Source organism: Peromyscus maniculatus, chromosome 1 (assembly GCF_049852395.1).
Source record: "Peromyscus maniculatus bairdii isolate BWxNUB_F1_BW_parent chromosome 1, HU_Pman_BW_mat_3.1, whole genome shotgun sequence".
NCBI classification, from domain to species: domain Eukaryota; kingdom Metazoa; phylum Chordata; class Mammalia; order Rodentia; family Cricetidae; genus Peromyscus; species Peromyscus maniculatus.
The window spans coordinates 169,656,810-169,678,919 of NC_134852.1; the positions used below are offsets into that span (position 1 = coordinate 169,656,810).

The 22,110-nt window shown below is 38.9% G+C and overlaps 1 protein-coding gene across 4 annotated transcripts in view; it reads right to left on the bottom strand.

Moving 5' to 3' along the window:
* Positions 1 to 22,110, bottom strand: part of Pcsk5 (proprotein convertase subtilisin/kexin type 5) — a 434,887-nt gene that overhangs the window by 245,613 nt on the left and 167,164 nt on the right. For all 4 annotated transcript variants that reach the window (XM_076560923.1, XM_076560919.1, XM_006995970.4 and 1 more), the window contains exons 6-7: positions 20,058 to 20,146; positions 16,353 to 16,525 (exon numbers count right to left, since the gene is read on the bottom strand). In XM_076560923.1, the coding sequence (XP_076417038.1) occupies positions 16,353 to 16,525; positions 20,058 to 20,146 (262 nt within the window). The remainder of the gene's footprint in view (positions 1 to 16,352; positions 16,526 to 20,057; positions 20,147 to 22,110) is intronic.

Sequence of the window (22,110 nt, forward strand, 5' to 3'; positions counted from 1 at the left end):
CTAGGTCTGGGGTTTCAGCCTTCCAGCATCTAGGACTAACTGGCAGAAAATTAAGTTCCACTGCTTGAGCCAACCATCCAGCACTGTTTTGTTAAGGCAGCAGAGCTGAAGAATACAAGCAGAGAGGAGAAGGCAGAGTGGCCCATCCTCATGAGAGCCAGAGGACACAGGATGCCTTTCTCATTCTCTCCACAGGGCAACTAACGGATCTGTATGCCTGTGTGGAGGGTTTATGATCAAAGTCCCAGAAATAAACACCAAATTTGTGGGCTGAAAATGCCATAACCATGTCTGCCAAACATCTCTGGGGTTAATCTAAAACAATTAGCAATTCACAGATGTGTTTACTGCAGAGACACGGGGGGGGGGGGGGGGGGCGCGGCAGGGCGTGCATTAGTGTGAAATATCCCCAAACCAAAACACAAGTGCTAAAAAGCAACATAAGTCTGGCTGGTTTTCTAAAACTTCAGAGTAATTTAAGAAGGAAACCTTAGTGCAGGGTACAGGGAGAAGGAAAAGTGGACAGAGGATTAAAATGAGTTTTGAGACATATTTTTTCCTGTCGGGTAAATAGTAATGTCATTTTTTTTTAGCTTGGTTAAGTATTATGATTGCAATTCAGTTATTTAAATATGGGAAACAAAACAATCCTGCAGTTGAACTGCATGCCAAGTTAAAAAGCCAGGAAACTTAAGGCAAAATACATTGTAAAATCCATGCCGGCCCCATTCAGCTAAATGCTAAGCAGTCTTTTTCATTGTGTGTCTAAATGAGCATGTGTGTTTTTTTTTTTTTTTACATATTCTCTGAAAAGTCAATTTATATAACCCCATAAGCACTACAGGATAGGAAAGAGTTGGCTTTTCTTGTGGCCACCTATACTGGATTACTAATTAAATCTACTCCTAGAGGGTAGGGGTTGAGAAGTTTCTAGTGCTGTGATGAAACTAAACTTTTCTTTAAAATGAGTTTGTTTTCTTATTGCCAATGAAATTAGGCTTTATTTGGCATTTTAGTAGAACATTCTTCTCCATTATTGCTTGGCAGTTTTCTTGAAGAGCAATGAATAAATATTAGAGGCTTCTTACAATTAAAAAAAAAAGAGGAAGACAATAGCATGTATGGCTTCTGGTGTTTGTTAATTGACAACAAAATACCAAGCACCAGCAAGGTAGATAACGCAATGTGTAGATTCTATGGATTAGGAAGCCAAGAACATCAAGTGATGTGTCCTGTGTCATTTAACCAGAACATGTGAGAAACATGAGACCCTATCATGTTTGATCAGAACTGTGTATCTGTGTATGGAGACATGAATGGGCACACTGAAACTACATGAGAATCAGGAACTTCCATTTGTCTGTGAGCAATTGAGTGCCTGCTTTACCAAAGCCTTGTCTGGGCCTCTCTTTACCATCTGTGCAGCTCCCTCCCCTCGGTGAGCCAAGAACACAGTGCTCTCTGTAAGCTTTTGTTTATCCCATGGTTATGGGAGTCTTGGGTCTTTGTGTTCAGCGATACAGAGTTCCAGGGTTAAGGGGCAGGGGCTGGGGAGGGACATGGGCACCTACAATGAATGATTTGCTGGCTGAGAGAAGAAACAACAGCTATTTCTTTTTAAAGCTGAAAGACTTTCAGACTAGCAGTTCCAAAATGCTTCCTGTTCAGGGCAGGGTTTCTTGAATAAAATGGCTCTGGTCTAGAAATACAGGTAAAGGCAAACCAATAAACAAAACAATACATCAAAAGCCAAAATGAAGAAATTTTAATGAGTATTCAGAATTTCAAAATATATTGTGTATTTAAGCAATTTTAATAACTTTTGAGATCATTATTATCCAACAATGAATGACTACCGTGAACCAGAAAAGTTACCAGAAAAGAAACACAGGCAGCAAATGCTCAGCAGGAGTGGATGACCACCCTGCCCAGTGCCTTGGGGTCTAACTTGGGGACTCACTATGAGAAGGTCTCTGGGAGTAACGTCACCATCCACAAGCAGGAAGGCATGTTTCAGGTGAGAGTTTATTAAAGCCTGAGATTATTATTATTATTAAAGTCTTCCTTCAGTTCACTGAGCGGAGAGTAGCAACTTTAATTATATGAAACTGAAATAAATGAGAAATAAAGTTCTCCCCCACAAACCCAGGGACTCATGAGATGTTTATAAAAAGATGTTTGGCCCTATGGGTTAGAAGTCTGTGGGTTGCTTGCTGCTCTTTAAGAACAATGCCATACAAAGGTGCTTGGCTTTCAGGCCACAGCATCGCCTCCCAGAAAATGGTTATATAAAGATTCCCTTTTTATAATATCTACCACTGTTGGCACATCCCAATTAAAAGATCTCAGTTGATGTTGCTTCTACTTTCAGAATAATTACGGTAAATGGGAGAGCTACTTCATGTATTTTAAACTAAACTTTGATTCATTAGAGTTTACTAATTTGGTGATTTAATGGCAGCAAAAGTTCCGAGTCAAAAATCTCAACATTAAAAATGCTGATTAATGACAAAGAACAACCCCTCCCACCCAAGTTAACTTTCAACAACTCATCGATCAACAAACAGGAATCCCTCAGTCATACCTCCTGACACACACTGTCTTTTCAGCCTAAGTATCTGTCTCATGCATCTGCTAAGAGGGCTGCCTGCAAGGTCCCAGTTGAACCGGACTCAGCAAAGGCATCTATGGAGTGGTCTTATTCATTCCCATCCCACACCATTAAAGGATGCTGAACAGGAACAACTGGAATGCAAATACAATGATTTTCCACTTCCCTTGTGGAAAAAAATGCACTGAATGAGCAAGAAGGAAGGTGTCTGTGAGCTGGCACCACTTACTGGTCCTCACCTCTGTCCCCCTGCCAGCCACACACGCTAGCACTGCACTCCCCCTTCATCCTGCCCATCGCAGCCACCCTTTTTCTCAGCTCTGAACTGGCTTCTCTGTATGCCGGGTTTCTGTGCATACAGCAGACTACTAAGCCAAGTATTTAAAGTCATTTTTTATGTTCTTTGACTTTTTAATAAAACACTGAAAAATTAGATGCAGTTATTAGCAACCATATTAATTTTATACAACCATACACAAATAAAACTGAATTTTATATGCTCACTGAGCATACCCAATGCAGTCAGTTTAGTTTTTTAAAGGCATAGAGAGCCTAATAAAGACTATGGAGTCAGCTGCTGGTCATTGTGACAAGCATTTATAATAAAAATGACTTTTTATATTATTGTTTTATGTTTAAATATATTTTAAGTTGAATAGCCGCTATTTAAATGCTCTGTGTAACTTACACTTGATGCTTTTTCACAACGTTGTCCAAGTTCTAGGCCATGAACTAGCAGCATGGAATTCAGCGAAATAGAATGGATTTGAGCTCTACTATTAAAAGTGACACTTGGAGACAGTGAGCTACCTGGTCAAAGACCAGTGTAAAAGACAGCAAACAGCCCTGGAAATATGGGGCTCCCCACTCTCCCAGAAAATGCTTCTTTTGTGTTCAGTGTATGAATAGAAACTGTTTAAAAGGAATTGATTACCTATTATATCTGATAAAATATAAATGCATTAGATCTTAGTAGAATTAGCCAATCGTGGTGGTGTAAACCTGTAATTCCAGCACTGAGGAGGCTGAGGTAGAAGAATCACCATGATGTAGATGCTAGCTTGTGCTACATAGTGAGTCTGAGGTCAGCCTGGGATACTTATAGAGAACTTGTCTCAACAACAACAACCTCAAACAAAACAGCAAAAGCATAACGATAATAAAAGCTTAACCTAAGCCTATTTTCAGAGATGGGCTTTCTTTAGATGGGGTCAGTAACACTGGGGCTTACAGATGTATGCTTCATCCGACACATCACAGATATGCACAGGGGTGTCATTCTTGGCCTTTGAAGCTGTATTGTGACTTTGGATTTCTCTGACTTTGTATATTTTTATGATGTAACTGAAAGAGAAGGATCAGTCTTTAAAGGAGAAATGCTTTGAAATAAATATGCTTTTACACAAAGTATTTTATTTATTTTCAGATATTCTGTCCATCCAAGTACTTCAAATTATAGAAATTTGGAGCTGAATAATGTGCTATGAATAGTACCTTGAGATGAAGACATAACAAAAATAGTCTGGGAGAACACATCCTGGATCATGGCTCACTCAGTGTGATCTCCATTGACACTGGATGTCCCTGAAAATACTTTACAGTGTGTGTATGTGTGTAAAATTTACAGTGTATATATACTATTTTACAGTGTATATATAATAATATATAATATTTAAAATACTGTGGCTTAATAACCATGGATTAAGCTAATTATAAAAATCAAACCCTTTCTCCTGTTTTATTTCATTTGCCAAATCAAGAATTCCAAAGTATTGGCCTGCTGGCCATCCAGAATTCCTGTTGTCTCAGTTTATCTTCCTCACCAGACTTTATTAGCTTCATCAAGAAACAAGTCATCTCAAAAAGCTGAAAAAGGGATTTTTACTGGGAGAAGGTAAATTTGAAAAATCCTATTTCACCTGTTTCAAACCTTGCACAGTGTGTGTGAAAACAAAGCACGGTATTCAGTTAATGTGTCCTTAGTCTGTTTATGCATTAATTAAAAACAAACGGAAACTTCAGAAAGACTCAGGTAGTAGTTACTTCCAGTCTCCTCTCAGACTGCCACAGTTTAAGCCCTGTGTGAGATTCTATCCCATAGTGCAAGGACTGCTAACAGTGGTTGGAGGGGAAGCCACATAGGTCGAGTTCTTTCTCAATTCCTTATTTCAAGCAGCTAAGACAAAACTGTGTATATCATTCACTCACAGAAGTAATCACAGCCAACAGTTAGCACCAGCTAAGCTATTCTGGGTAATTACTCACCTCAGCATTCCCAAAGGTCACTGTCACACTTGCCAATGCTCTCCCTCTTGGATCATTTCAGCAAAGGCAAAGCCGGGCTCTAACTTTCAGCAAAGTCAGGTTCATGGAAGCAAGAGGGGCACTCACAATGTTAATTTTATATTTTTGATTCTGAGGGGCTGGCGAGATTGCTCAGGAGTTAACAGTATGTACTGCTCTTGCAGAGGACCTGAGTTCAATTCCTAACATCCATGTCAAGTGGCTCACAATTTCCTGTAACTCCAGCTCCAGGGGGATCCAATACCTCTGTCCTCCTTGGGCATTTACACGCACATGTATGTGGTGGTATTGTGTTCCCCAAAATATTGTGTGCCCTAATAAACTTATCTGGGATCAGAGAACAGAAAAGCCACTAGATACTTAGGCTAGAAAATGGTGGCACACATGCCTTTAATCCTAGCATTTCAGAGGCAGAAATCCCTCTGGAATCTCTGTGAGTTCAAGGCCACATTGGAAACAGACAGGCATGGTGACACACGCCTTTAATCCAGAAAGTGAGCCTTTAATCCCAGGGAGTGATGGCAGAAAGCAGAAAGGATATATAAGGCGTGAGGACCAGAAACTAGAAGCATTTGGCTGATTAAGCTTCAGGCTTTTGAGCAGCAGTTCAGCTGAGAACCATTGGGATATGAGGACACAGAAGCTTCCAGTCTGAGGAAACAGGATCAGCTGAGGAACTGTCGAGGTGAGGTGGCTGTGACTTGTTCTGCTTCTCTGATCTTCCAGCATTCACCCCAATAACTGGCCTCAGGTTTGATTTTATTAATAAGATTCTCTAAGATTCCTGCTACACATGTACATATCCAAATACACACACACACACACACACACACACACACACACACACACACAAATATTTAAAAACAAAAACAAATGTTTAAAAAGCACAAATTTGCAACTGTTTTCAAATGTGTCATTACATTTAAATTTATGCTGAGGGACTGAGATTTGAAAAATTCCCTCCATAGAGAATAAAAACATTTATTACCAACAGGGGTATGAAAAGAATTTACTGTAAATGTTTGAAAAAGTGCTTAGAAAGGAGAGAGATATTCCAGTGATAATAAAAGTTCATACCACTTGAAGTTAGCTCTAGATTATGGAATTCTTTCTGTGAATTATTGCAACTGCCAGCTCAACTCTAAAAAAGCAACAAGGAAGTAACCCCTCTCTATAACCCAATGTGGGGCTTAAATGATGTCACAGTCTTCAACTACATGCAGCAATATCCTTGACCTTACATAGTGTACCTTGTAAGACCTCTGAAATTGGGAAAATCAGCCCACAGAATTTTCCATAAACACAATTCTGTCTTAAATAAAAGTGACCGATTATATTAGACTCATATTTTTATATATAAGGCTCCATGGTGAATACTCTATGATTTTTAAGAGTGAATTCAATGCCACCCTTTCTTTGAAGAGAAGATCAGCTGCCAGGCTGAGCACTTCATCCATCAGATGAGCTATGCTGCTGGGTCTTTATAATGGCTTCAATAAAGAGAACAGGAGTATGGTCCTTTCCAAAGGAAACAGAAGCACTGGCAACTTAGCAACATGTCTTGTCTCAAACTGACAACGGACTGTACCCTCCATAAAGTCCTGAACCTCCTATAAAGTTGACAGGAAAGAGAGAGAGCCAACACAGTGAAGTCCAGGATGTTGCTCAATATGGTCTGCATGATAACTCCTCTAGAGACTCAAAGACATAGTTCTTTGTTGCTGTGGTCACTTCTATGACCATGTTTTGGCTGACATGCATAGATGTGCCATATGATACTCAATAGGAGTCAATATTATACAATGGTAGAAAATATAGGTTTTACATAGCGATCTGAGTATAAACCACAGTTATGCTTCTTAATGGCCAACCACATTGCCTAACTTTGCCAAGACTCCGTTTACACATCCATATAGTGTGCATTCCTATGATGCTACCAGAGCCACATTATAACAGTGTTTTAAAAAGCCTTGAGTATTACATTAGACTGTATTCATCATATAATGAAGAATGTAGGCATACTATGTGCAATACAAATTCTACTCCACAAATCATACATACTTCTAAGTGACAGGAATAATCAGTTTAGTTCAACTTATCTTTGTTTATTATAGTGATCTATATTTTCTGCTGACTGACTGTCAGATTGTGTTGAAGGAAATGCATCTATGTGTTCTCATTAGCCTTTGTGTGTGTGTGGGGGGAGAACAAATAATGGCTGCTTAGAATGGACCTTAAGTTCACCTCACCCAGTATCTATATGCTTCTGCTGTTCTAGAAGCACAGTAGAATGACCTCTGAGACATTTCCCAGCTCCCCAGTTAGCCCAGCAATCACTCCAAACAGAAACAAGCAAACCAAAAGAAGAGGACTCCTGCTGACATGTAGCTAATGCAGGGCAGAGGTTAATTGAAGGGCTTTAAAAACTGCATGTGTGACTTTTGCATTTTCAACAGACAACGAGTGGTTGGTGATGGACCTTATGCTTTCACCAAACACTCTACATATCTACCTGCCTGGAAAATGGGTTGGTTTTCTGAGAAGAAACAGTCACTAAAGTCTGGACCCCTGGACACAGTAGTGTGAAGATGGAATTAGGGGTACAGTTTCAACAGGAGGTTGACAAGCAAACATTTTGAGTTCCCAGACTCTCATTCCTTGTCTTCAACATTGGCTCTGTTTGGAATTCACTGAATGCTCTAATGGCCTTTCCAAACAAAAACCCTCAAAGAAAGTTGGCCTGGACTTGAAAATTTACTTATAGATAAAGTGACAGATAAACTCATGACTTAAAAAATAATATTTACGCCGGGCGGTGGTGGCGCACGCCTTTAGTCCCAGCATTCGGGAGGCAGAGCCAGGCGGATCTCTGTGAGTTTGAGGCCAGCCTGGGCTACCAAGTGAGTTCCAGAAAAGGCGCAAAAGCTACACAGAGAAACCCTGTCTCGAAAAACCAAAAATAATAATAATAATAATAATAATAATAATAATAATAATAATTACTTATTTTTATTATTAGTGTGCGTGTGTGTGTGTGTGTGTGTGTGTGTGTGTGTGTGTGTACTCACAGAAGCCAGAGTAGGGCACTGGATTAACTAGAGCTAAAGTTACAGTTAGTTGTGAGTCTCAGTTTCCTGACAGGGATGCTGAGATTTGAACTCTGGTCCTGTGGACGTGCTTTTAATGCTGAGCCATCTCCTCAGCTCAAGAGAATTCTGTAAAATTTGGTTCTCAACTATTCACAGTGCATTACATGAGTTCTCCAAGGGTGGGGTGCAGAGGCAAATGCCAAACCGATGCTAAGCATGTAGTGGGCATTTAAGTAAGCTTTTTTGAGTAAAACGACAAGGCAACCATAATATAAGCTTTCCTGAATACAGAAAAGATTCCATTTCAATTTCCTGCTCTTTTTCTAGAGAACATAATTGAGTACACTTGTCAGGAAATGCTGTCAATGTGTCAGACACCTGCTGATAAGTACCAACCATACCAATCACACAAGTCTTATTAAACTTTAATAAACCAAAGTGGACAAGATGGCTTGAAGGCAGGCAGGTTTTGTTACTTGTGCTGTGTTTTCTGTCCTTCGAGAGTTGGCTCACACTTTATTTAGACAGTCCCTCATCATTACAGAGAGACTTTCCCTAAGACAAGGGCTAAGTGCTATCCATCCTTCCATGCCATCTAGCAAAGTGCTGAGCACAGTGGAATGCACAGATAAACAGCGTCCATCAGAAAAAGCTCTGCACTGTCAACTTCTCATTATGCCACCCAGCTCAGTGTCACCGATATATGAAAATTGTCTGTGGTGTCACTTACTTTATGAAATCATTTTCCTATTTAGGATCAGCTAAAAAGATGAAGCCACAAATGTCTCCTTCGATACTATTTGCCAAGGATCTGACTCAAAGCCACTCAAGGGCAAATGGTGATAGGGTGATTTTTATACTGGTCTTTTAAAAGATGACATGTAAAGTCTTATTCTGAAAGCCCTGCAAAAAATGGGAGAGACCCCATGTGCCCTGCTAAAAGCCTAAGATAGCAGTCATGGGAAACTGTGATTAAGTTTAAAGGGAAAAGAAGATAATACATGCATATAGAACTATGTCTTAAGTTGTAGTATTAATGCAGAACTGAAAGCCAAAGCTTTGGATGGGAGGTTTCAGAAGCATATTGGTTTGAGAAGTCTGTGTAAAAGATGTTCTAATGGTGAGGACAAGCGAGCAGTCACAGACTGAGCAAACAGTACTAGGGAATTGCTTAATAGATGAGTAGGCTGAAGCCATGGGTTTTAGGAAGGAAAACAAGGGAATCAAAGACTATCATCATATAAGAAGATACATTAGTGGTAGGAATTGAATTAAGCAAGTCATTTCTAGTCCTAAGGTTATGACTGCAAAGATCTAACAAATGCAGCTTAATTTTAAGAGAATAGTTTTATAGAAACTAGAATGAAATTTAAGTTCAAAGCATTTTTTTTAATCGTGATGAGATTTTTGTTGTGTGTGGTACATGCTCATAAGGCCAGCACTTGTGAAGCTGAATGAGGATGACTTAGCTTGAGGTTAGCTTGGGGTACATAGTCTAAGCTGGGACACATAGTAAGACTCCATAGGAAGTTGGGAGGGAAGGAATAAAGGAGGGAGGGAGAAAGAAATGGCAGAGAGAAAAGAAAAGCTTATATATGGTTAAACTGAAAACCTTAATGAGATAAAGTTAAGTACATCTCTTTACTTTGAAACCACTCAAACCCTTTAATGTATTTTCAAGTCACCAAAGAAACCATAAAAAAATGGTAATTCTCAAGTACTTGCCGGAAAAAAACCAAAACAAAAACTTATTGATTCCCACCTCATTGTGTTTTGATTTTATAAAGCAAATATGCTCTTAATATTTTTTTCTGCTAATACCGATCACACAATAATAGTTATCTGAAGATTTCCATGGGATCATTCAACAAATGCAAATTGATTAAACCCAGGCATGTGGGACCATGCAGATTCTCATGGTATTTTACATGATCAGTCAGCAGTTCATCTTTAGTGCCTTGATTATTTCAGGTGTGAATCTGATTAAGACTTGTAACATTCAGAATCTTGGCATTGGATCAGGAACTATGCAGTGGATTTTACAGGCATTAAAATATGAGCTTCTAAGGGAACTGCTAGCATCTAGCTCCATTGACTGAATGAACAAACAGATGATCCTACAGGTTAGCTTCAACCTGAATGAGGAAAGAAAGTGTTATAACCTACATTTTCAAATTGGAGAGCTTACATTCAGATGCTGGGTACTTTAACCACCGTGGTTTATCAGCATGCTTAACAGTTCAGGTTCATTATATATAGTCAGAGCAATGTAAATGTGGTTTTTGAATAGACACAGCAAATTGACATGGAATTCATTCATATGTCCCTCAACCATTCATTCTTTCTTCACTAAATCCCCACTGAGTGTCAGGCCTGTTCTGAGCATTTGGCATACAATAGAGGATGTAGTCGGACTCTGGACCTTTACAGAGGAGATGATCATAACATGAACATGTACAACACCACAGAGCTTTAAAGGGGCTTTGGGGTTGGGGTGCACAGGAAGAGCAGGTGGGCGCCCTGTTACAACAAGCTAGATGAGAGCTTGGAGGTCTCTGTGTGTGGAGGTCAATGAGACAGAGCAGCCTCAATGTGTTGCTGGGGTAGAGGTCTGGTGCAATGGCGCCAAGAGATTGGAGAGCAGGACCTGGCAGATGGCAATACGGGAGAGGCCACAAAGAATTTCAACCTGAAGGGGAAAGAGAAATGTAGGCAGGAAAATGAAGGGGATCCATAGTAAGAAGAAAGAGATTCATCACCTATTCTTTTTTCTTTTCTTTTCTTTTTTTTTTGTTTTGGTTTTTCGACAAAGGGTTTCTCTGTGCAGTTTTGCGCCTTTCCTGGAACTCACTTGGTAGCCCAGGCTGGCCTTGAACTCTCAGAACTCTCAGAGATCCACCTGCCTCTGCCTCCCGAGTGCTGGGACTAAAGGCGTGTGCCACCACCGCCCGGCACCTATTCTTTTTTCTAAATTTTATTTTTATGTGTGTGCATTTTTGGACAGCATGTTTGTCTGTGGACCACTTACATGGCCTGATATCCATGGAGGCCAAAAGAAGACACTGGACCCCCTGGAACTGGAATTACAGTTGGTTGTGAGCTGCCATGTGGGTGCTGGGAATTGAACCCAGGTCCTCTAGAAGAGCACCCCGTACTCTTAACCACTGAGTCATCTCTCCAGCCTTACTTATTCTTTCTAAGATAGGAGAACTAACTGTGTGAATGTGTATTTGATAACAGTTGAAACAGAAAAGCATGATTCAGGAAGAGTCACATGTGTCAAAGAAGACACAAGGGAATACTCAGCTGAACTTATTAGGGTGCTTTGAGGGCCCTGTTCTGATTTTGATAGCTATGACAGATTAGTTTTCTCTGCTTGTAAGATTTGCAGAATAGTGCCCATCTCACAAGATTATTGTATAGATTAAAAACTAAGAGCCTATTTTGGGCTTAGATGAATGACAGCAGTGAACAGATCAGCCAAAATATTAAATGTTCACACCATCATTGTCATCGCCTTTGTCTCCATCTTCCTCACCATCAACTTCATCATCATCACATTTCCATTCATTGAGTATAGCCCAAATTATACCACTCAAAAAATTACACTTAATTTTATAGCTCCTTGATATCAAATAAAATGCAATCCTGAGAGAGAGAGAGAGAGAGAGAGAGAGAGAGAGAGAGAGAGAGAGAGAGAGAGGTTGTCAACTATGATATGGTGTGTTTAACACAGTTTCTCTGGTACAATTTTAGCACATTAATTCTAAAGAGGCTATAAAATGAATCAATTCTGATTTTGTTAAAGTCTTTGAAAGCACTATTACATCCTACTCAGTCAAATGTTTATCTTATAGTAAACAAGTGGGGAGCATTTTGAAATTCAATATTTGGTATGTTTCTGATTAGTTAGCAGAAAGAATGGACACGATCAATACTTGGAAGCTCTGAGAGAAATGTATTTATTTCTCCTGTGAATAGATTTCATGATACTTGTCCTTCTCTCTCCTGCTATCTGATCTGGACAGTGTTCTGTGGTCTGGATAGTGCTGCCACCATCTTAATGCTGTCCTGGATCATTGCAGTCTCCCATTCTTGTCCCTTATCAGTCACCTGACAGATGGTATGGTATGTCTGCAAGACCTCTGCCCCATTTGAACCTCCAGTGTCTTTCTGTAACAGGATGGAGTGCAAACCCTCTCTGTGACTTAGCAAAGTACTCTGACCTGGTCTTAGTCAACCCCATTGTTCTACTGCTTTCTGATCATACTATTCCTACTGCCTGAGGTACTGTTCTGTCCTAGAAATAAACAGCAACCCTTTGCTATTTAGGGTTTTTGGTGCTTTCTGCTCTTGCATAGAACATTCCTTTTCCAGGTCTTCATATGATAGACCAATCTTTTATATCTGCAGATAATGCCTCCTCAGAGAGGACTGTCTACCTTTCCCATCTAAATAGCCCTGCCCCTCCTAGCTACCAGCTGTATTTCATCCACTATATGCATCTCAGTTGAAATATTTGTATGGATTCTCTGCTTGTATTTTGCCTTGTTGATAGGGCGTAGGGACTATTAGGAATTACATATAAAACTTAGTTTTCTTCACTGTTTATTTTTGGTACTAAAGGAGTAGCGACTCACTAAACTTCAAGGGGGGTGAGGATAAATCATTCTAACCCCTGCATGAAGTGGAAGATGTGGCTAGGTCACCGAAGAGCCAACCTGACTTAGGGTCACTGTACAAGCTTTTAAATGTTTAGCTGAAGGCATGTCTTTACCTGCCTTTGTTCCTTAGGTTCTCAAATCACTAAATAGCTCATTTAGTTCTTCTATCGGGCATCAAAGAAGATAAAGTTAGGTTTCATTTGATGCTTCACCATAAGAAGTAGTCAAAATTTTCATTATTGATAAAGACTACCCAAGATCACCTTGAAAGATTGAATGGAATATTCACAGCTATCTAGAGAAACATCTTTTGAGAAAACAAACAATTTGAGCCTAGATACATGAGCAAACAACACTCTCTCTCTTTCTCTTTCTCTCTCTCTCTCTCTCAGTGTACTCACTGACAGAGAATCACAGTAAAATTGCAAATGTTTTAAATTGCATACTTCTCTCTTTTGAGCCAGTGGGATGGACAGTGTGAATAGACAGAGAAGGAACAACACAAAAGACCTCAGTGAAGCTCAGAGAATCTGGGCTGACCTGTGCCATGTTGTTTCCAATCCATCCCAAATAGTAACCTGATGGAGTCATTGAAAATTCTGCAATGTGGGCAGGAGCTAGGAGAGAAGGATGAGGGGCGAGGGACAAATATAAACAGCACTTTTGAAGAAGACACCTTTTCTCTAAATACTTCTTATTCAGACAGTGCATTAATGACCTTATTGTGGATTATTACCTCACTGAATCCTCTTAAGATCTCTGTGAATGAGTACATTATCATACCACGTTAGAAGAAGAAATGGAAGCAAGGCATTTGATTTCGTTAAAGTCAGAAGCAAATGAGAAATACTAGACTTGACTTTAGCTTAACTTGAAAGCTTCACTATACCGAATACATGAAAACACTATCCAATCAATTTTGTCTTATTTCAATGGTTTATTGCTGCCATTTCAGATTTAGATGGGCGACGAACCAGAAGATAAATCTCCCCTTTTAAAAGTTACTGCTTTTGCTACTCCTTCAACTCTAAAACTTAATGGTTCATCTTAAAACTGAAGTCCCTTTTTGTTCAGATTAATCCCCAGAAGATCTACAAAGGAATGCTGAATAAATCATGCTATCCTTATTCTTTCCAGTTTTGGGTGATGGATACTGAACCTAAGGCTTTATGCATGCTAAGCACATGCTTGATTTCTGAGCTGTACCCCAGTCCCTAAATTAGGGTACTGCAAGTTTCCTAAAATTTTGAAACAAATAAAACCAATGAGCCCTATTTCTAAGGGCTGCCCTGGAATGATGCCCATAGGATCTACGCAGAGATTCAATGTGATTCCCAGTTGGCAGGTTAATGTGGTTAAGGGTATGAAAAGATGTTGCAGTTGTACTTAACAACAACTGACTACTGGGGTGGGGAAATCCATTATTAACTTCTTCCTTACATACTTTTTGCATATGACTTACCACAATAAAAAGTGTTTCTTTTGCATTTAAAGTTAGCTTAATTTTTCTACATCATTTATTTCTAAAAGTACTACGTGTTTGAATTGTTTCTCACATGATCTGTTTTTGAACCTAACTTTAAAAAGGAAACACTTTTACAATCAAAGTGACATTTTTATCTGCTTTATGAATTAAGATTATAGTTTCTGCTGAGCTACAGACTCTCCAGTAAAAATGAATTTACAAACATTTTCTTGGCACCTTATTACTTACCCACATGCCCACTAGTCAGTTAGCAAACCTACCTGTTAAGCTTGGGCATTCTTTATATATATGAGTATAACCACGAGGCTATGAGGCTTGGACATTCTTTATATGTATGAATACAACTATGAGGCTATGAGGCTTGAGAATTTTTTATATGTATGTGTACAGCCATGAGGCTATGAGGCTTGGACATTTTTTATATGTATGTGTACAACTGCAAAGCTATGTTCATTACTAATAAAGGATTTTCATATTATTGAGAAATTTCAGTTCTCCCTTTCTTATGAGTACAATGCACTCATAATTGGAAGATGCAAACTAAACTCAAATAGCTATTCAACTGGTGGTATACTGTGCAATAATAGTAATTTGTAGTTAACAGGTTTGACCATGAATCAGCAGATGACATAGGGTATACTCATTTGATATTAAGGCTCTTTGAAAGGAAAATTCTAGGCAACAAGTTACTATCTATCTGTTATTATATATCTATAAAAGTATACAAAAGTAACTGAATATGGACAGAACTAGAAAAGAAAATGTCTTCACAACCCCGACTTTTTTTCTTTCTTTCTAGAAAGTGCTTACAAAACAAGTGTGTTTTCCTCCTCAAATCCATTTCAGAATAGTCATGGGATGGCTTAGTTCAGGCTTTGGCTAAAAATCTAACCCAGGATCATAAAATTATGCAAGACTCACTATGATTTTTATTCCTGCTCAAACATTACACTAATCAACTGAATGCATCCCACTGTTCCATATCCGGGCTGAATCCACAAAAACACTGTGGTTAGCATCATTTGTAGTAAACTAAATTTGATGCAGCAAACATTTACAAAGTGCTCAGTAGAATTCAATACATCCTCTTAGTTTTGTAAAAGTCCATATAATATGTATAAAGGGCATGTTCTGCACTCCTGGGACTTACACTTTCGTGATGAAGATACGCCTAGAATGAACTCGGGTATAAAATATAAGTATGACTGAACTTTACCCAGCATCAGTAAGACTATCAAACACAGTGAGCCCACAGGAGTGGACTAAAGTTAGCTAATTCCAGTGTGGGCTTAGAGAGGCTTCTGGGAAGATGTAGCTTTTCAGAAGACGATTGAAGGACTTGGGGGAAGTGCAAGGGAAACAGAATGTGTTGACAATGTGGACAATGAACAAGAGTGGAGGATGTTTGCAAGGCAATGGAATGGGAAGATAAGAAAGGCAAGGGAGGTTAGGGTCAGATCAATGACATCATTCAGAATATATATATATATATATATATATATATATATATATATATATATATATATATATATATATATACTTTATGTAACTCCAAGTTCTAGTCATTAGTAGGAGAATGAAAGACCCCGCTTCTGGTGGAGCAACCCTCTCTCCATGAGGATAAATTCTAGCATCTTCACTTTTATTTAATTTAAGACAATTTAAGATCTGTAATTTGAAACAAACCTTCTACTATAATAGATTGTGGAGCTCGGTTTTCTGGGGACAGTGTTCAGTCACTCTTTCAGTGACATCAAAGAAAATGCTAAATTAACTGATTAGGGGGATCTGGTGGCCACAGAAAAATAATATCATCTTTTGACAGAAGTGAGACTCAGTGACACCAAGGGGAGATGTCAGAGGCCCTTGCTGCATGTTCTGTCAACACCATATGGAGACTGTCGATACCTACTCAATTGCTCAGCCCCAGGAATTCGCTTCTCCAAGTGTCACATTTATGTATTAATTAACGCATTTCTTCTTTGCCGCTCTAAACATCCAAGTACACTGTTCATGCTATAGCAAAGACTAACTCTGAGTTCCTTTGTAGACCAGAAACAACTCATGATGCCAGTGCTCAAGACTTCTTTCCAGTGGCCACTTGGCCCCTGAGCTTCAGCAATCCTCTAGCCTGGATGCTGGCAGGCATGCACACTCTGCATATGAAAATCCTCACCCCAGAGGCTTTGGAAACCTACCATTCTCACACCGTTCTCAAAGGCTTGCCGGGTGAGAGGAGCTGGCCCATCCACGGTCTTGCCATCATCATCTGGGCCCCAGCTGGCACTGTAGATGTGCACATGCTGTGGGTTGTAGCTGACAGACTTCGCTTCCACCATGTCTGTGACATCGCCATCCAGCATTCGCACACCTTCGAAGCAGAAAGGAGCAAGCTTGTTACTTATCCCCATTAGATGATACCTAAACAATCCACGTAGACAATGTTGGGTAATAAAGAATTCATTTTAAAAATATTTTAAATTATTTATTTATTTATTCAATTATAATGTGTATGTGTATGTGTATGTCTGCCTGGGTTTTATGTGTGACATGTGTGTGTAAGAAACCCTCAGAGGACAGAAGAGGGCACTGAGACCCCCGGAACTAGAGTTACAAGCAGTTGTGAGCCAGCATGTGGATGTTGAGAACAGTGTAAGAACAGCAGGCACTCTTGACCATCTCCCTAGCCCCAAGAATACATTTTAACCAATACTTCAGTGAGCATTTTCCCGGCAAAAGGTCCCATACAGTTTGTAGAAGCTATCCTGTCTTGGGAAGACAGGAAGTTTCACCGTGTATAAAAGAGCAAAATTTTATTCAAAAAAATTTTTTTTTAATTTTCTATTCTTTTTCCAAGGTTCCAAATCTTTCGATCTTTCCTGCCTTTGTTAAGTGAATATTTGACAAAGATACTCAAGCAATCTACCATCCTAAATTCCTTTCCATTGAATAACTTGGGCTCACAGATGTAGAAATCTTCTAACCTTAGCACTTTGGTAAAAGTTGCAAAGTTGCCAAGCTAGCTTGGTCTCATTTCCCATATACCCTATAATATCGGACAGACATAAACTTAGTGCATTTCTTTGTTGCCAGGTTATTTACAACTCAAATAATGGATGATAACATGTTTAACACTACAAATAACTCTCAAGATGTTTTAGCGACACTGAGTTGTTAGTCTTCATTTAAGCTCATTCCTATCAGTCAGAAACCCAGAATTAATACCATTTTTCAGAAATAGTCACTAATATAGTGAGAAATAAATTATACGTCACATGCCAATTTTCCCTTTTTATTCTGTATTTTGGGAACTTACAACAATAATATAACTTTTAATCATTTAGTAAAGGGAAAACTTGTTTATACTAAATATCATCACTAAGACTTGCACTGTTTTATATTTTAAAAGTTTTATTATTTATTTTATGTATGTGGGTATTTTGCCTGCATATACCTTGTGCATCACATGCATGCCTGGTACCAGAGGAGGCCAGAAGAGGGTGTCAGATCCCCTGGAACTAGAGTTTACATAACATTATTGAGCCACCATGTGGGTATTAGGAATCAAACTTGGGTCACTTGTCTATAGTTTTACTTTTTATATTTTTAATTAATACACGCAATTGTACACAATTTTGGATTAATATAGAATATTGTCACTTTGGGTGACTTTTCTTGTGTTATGGTGTTAATTAGCAAAGCAAGTAACTTAGAACAATGTTCTGCACAGTTTTAGAGCAAAGGCAGACACACTACTTCATCTTGTTACATTGTATTTAGAAGCAACTTCCTGCACAGCAGGCTGTAAATTAAATACTAGAACTGCTCCCAGTTAAGCAACTAGAGGGTCAGGTGAGAACATGAAAGCATCAGTATAACAACTGGACTTGGGTTTCCTGTCATGCAAGCTATGTGTCTGCTAAACCATCCTTAGAAGGTCATGAGCTTTTTGACTGAAAATACATAAAGAATTTAATTTCATAATTTAGTGCAGTTTAAAGATTAGAAGTTGCTTCATCTTTTCTTATTCCATTACAAACTTTTTTTTTTTTTTTTTTTTTTTTTTTTTTTTTTTTTTTTTTTTTTTTTTTTGGTTTTTCAAGACAAGGTTTCTCTATGTAGTTTTGGTGCCTGTCCTGGATTTTGCTCTGTAGCCCAGGCTGGCCTCAAACTCACAGAGATCCATCCACCTGGCTCTGCCTCTCGAGTGCTGGGATTAAAGGTGTGCGCCACTATTGCGTAGGTCCACTATGAACTTTATGTCTTGGGTCTGAGGAGTCAAATTCTACTTCAGAATATTCTTACTTAGAACATTTTTGAGTCATTGCCATACATTTATCTTTTTAAGGAAGTACGGTTAAGCTTGGTCAGCAGCTATGAGGGAGTTCAGAGTTTATTCACTTTTTCCCTCAGGGCCAGAGTGCTGGGTCAGCCAGTGCTAGGAATGCAATTATAGCAATAGAGGACATAAGCTCATAGGTGAGAGGTGACTGTTGGTGGTACCCAGGTAGCAGTGGATCTGACCCTCCTGGGGGAACAGGGGACTCCTTCATTCTTATCACACCTCAGGAAGAGCCTCTGTCCTTATCAGAGAAGATGTTCCTGAGTGCAGCTATTTATTGGGCAACAAACTGTCAGCCTCAGAAATTAAGGGTGAAAGACAGAAAATAAAGCATTCAGACATTTTCTGACATTGTTGGTGGTCAAGGGGATCTCGGGAACCTGCTTTAAGGACAGCTCCATCATGGTTCCTCCTTCTGTAGCTTTGTTTCTGCTGACATCAGTTACCCATGGTCAAATGGGGTCCAAAAATAGGACATGGGAAATTCTACAAGTAAACGATTCATGTTTCAAGTAACCTTTCTTACAATATTTTGTTATAATTGTTCCATTTTATTGGTTGTTGTTAGCATCTTGCTATGCTCAATCTGGCAGTTAAATGACCACAATCATTCATAAGACAAAGCAAAGCTATATACAGAGGGCTGGGAACTGTCTGCTTGAGGAAGCTACTGGGAGTCTTGGCTGCAGAAGTTTGAAGTCATCTGACACCCTTTAGCCTACCTGGGGGAACATCTTCAGGCCTAATTATGAAGTCACTGGGGTCTATGAGGATGCTGTCTTCCCATTTGTGTGCGACTGTGGCAATCATTTGTTGCTTACAACAATGATTGCAAGTGGGAAAGTCGGAGTCCACATTTTCAGCACTTTGGTTCATACCGTGTTGGTTAGGTCTTTATAATAAACATACCTGTGCCTGAGTTTGAGTATATGTGAGCATATATACATGTGAACACACAAACACACAGATATGATGCATACCTGCCTGTCTGCCTCTATCTATCCACATCTCTAGCTATCTACACACACATACATATGTAAATTCTGGACTCATGGGAACAGTATCACTACATTATGGGATTCTAAGAAGAGATTTTATCATTTAGTATTTTTAGTTACAATTAAAAGGTACATTTTAAAAGCTTAAGCACCATATCCAAAAAACACGGTTTTTCTGTTTTGAGGCTGTCTTAAAATGCTTCTTCCATAAAGATATTATGGTTTCACGTTTTTTTGTTTGTTTGCTTTGCCAGTTCTTCATGACCCATGCACCAATTCCGAGTTAGTATCAATTGAACACATTTCTGTGGTCACTACTGGGTAACATTTTTTTTTTTTTTTGCACATCTACTTAGAAAAACTGTATCTGGGACATATTGGGGGTCTGTGGCAAGTGTCCATCATTGTCCTGACCATCATCTTCCATGAGGTTACTGTGCAGTCAGCAGCAGTTGCGCCCTGCCATGCATAGATACGCCCAGCGCTAGCTTGAAAAGGGTTCGGCAAAGCAGTTAGCCAAGAGCTTCCTGGCTCCCGTGTATATCCTTGGAAGTGTCCCATACCTCCAATCTTGGCATTGAAAGCGATTCCAACGGTGCAGTGAGAGTTGTTTGCCGCGGCTGCCACTTCTCCAGCACAACGGGTCCCATGCCTGCAGCAGAAGAGACACGGTTTCTAAAGTAAGATAGTCTGTTCTCACCAGCTCCGTGCGTCACTGCCAACATGGTGAAGAAAAGTATCCAGCTGTGGGTGTTTCAAGAACTTCCTACCCAAGTCGCACTCAGTTTGTCTGTGGCAAATTATTTAGGACTTCATCATGTGATTTGGAGTTGTATTCTGAAGATATTTATTTTTGATACCTTGCTGTCCTAAGTAGAAAATCACCCTAAAGGCTGAAACTGACCCATATGACTTGTTGGGGATCGTTTTGCTTGTACTCTCTAATAAGCAGCCACCAGGCACATGTGACTATTAGATGCCTAGCACATGGCTGCAGAAATATCATCTCAAGTTTTAATTTTATTTAATTTTGAATAAAGTTAAAGACTATCTTGGTTCTGGTATAAGAAATGTCACAAATATGGTTATAAAAGTTTGCTCTTTTTAACTTCATTTTTCTGAGAATTTCATGAGTACTATATTTACATTTTTCCCTGTTTCTACTCCCTTCTCTTCCTTCCAACTTCTCTTGTGTCCTCCCAACTTGCTCTCAAATACATGATCTTTTCTTCAATAATTATTATTGTCTGCTTTTTAAATTGTGCACTTAAATACAGACCAAGTAATTCCAATGAAAATTTATTATCTAAGAGTAATATAGTATTGAATTACAAAGATACTGCATAAAATAAATATCTTAATAATTGCTTTAAACAAATTGATATAAATTATTGAGGCATGTCAAGACTTAGTTCATTTGTTATTTTTCTTATAATTCTTAAAAATGTGGTCATTAGAAAAGAAGGTATGGTTTAAAAATTTTTTTTTGGAAAAGAATTTCCGGTTACTTTTTCCCCACAATGCTCCTTGATCAGAAATACCTTCTCGCTGAAACAAAGGTATTGTTTGGAAGAAAACAGATGCAAAGATTGCCACACAGAGTGAATCAAGTTAGCTTCAAAAAGACAAATATGGCATGTTTTCATTTGTGGATCTTAGATGGTATATGGAAGCATAAAACTAAGCATGTGTATCTGCAAATAGAAGGGACTTAAGGAGGAAGGGAGGGCACATGGAGGGAATACACTCAAAATACATTATATACTTGAATAAATATGTCCTTATAAGGCCCAGAAATGTGCACAATGTTATGACAATAAAAAAAAATCTTCTGGCTGAAAGACCTTCTGTCACCTTGTCCAGGAGCAGCAGAGGAGGTTCAAATATAAAGAACAGACTGTTCAAAAGTCATGGCTTGGGGCGTATCACGGCTTAGAACGCACTATTGAGACAATTGCTCCATCACCACTGAGCCCAGAGGAAAAACACTAAAACAGGACTAATGTCTGCCATGGCTCAGGAAGAGAGCGGACAACTCTATGGTGTGAATGTCCTGTCTGGTGCCCATTTCTGCCTTCATTTTAGAGCTGAAAACACCTTAGCATTTTAGATGTAACGACATCTGTGGAAAGAGAAGACAGCTCCCAAGTTACCAGCTCCCAGTCTTTGAAATTCCATTCCACTGTTCTTTATTTTATATTACATCTGCTATGGCCTACTTGTCGTGAGACATAATTAATGTCCCTCCAACTGTAAACAACTTACAGGTACAGAGGTATGCTTATTAAAAGAGATATTCCATACTGCTCTTTTCACTTAGTAATGTCATACATATATTTCTCTACAAATATTAATCTGGCTATATTAGTGGCTACTAATACACTGGATTATTCTTCATGTGGTAGTATAAATAATGTGTGATTATGTACTTATTTGGCTATATGTATACCCACATATGCTCACAAATTCTTTTAATATATGTTTTATTCCCAGAATGTCACCCAGGTTTTTACTAATATGAACAAGGATGTGAACAGAAATTTTCAGCATATATATTGTTTACCAACTGAAGATAAGTTACAAGAAGTAGAACTACTGACCAAAGAGGGCAGTGGA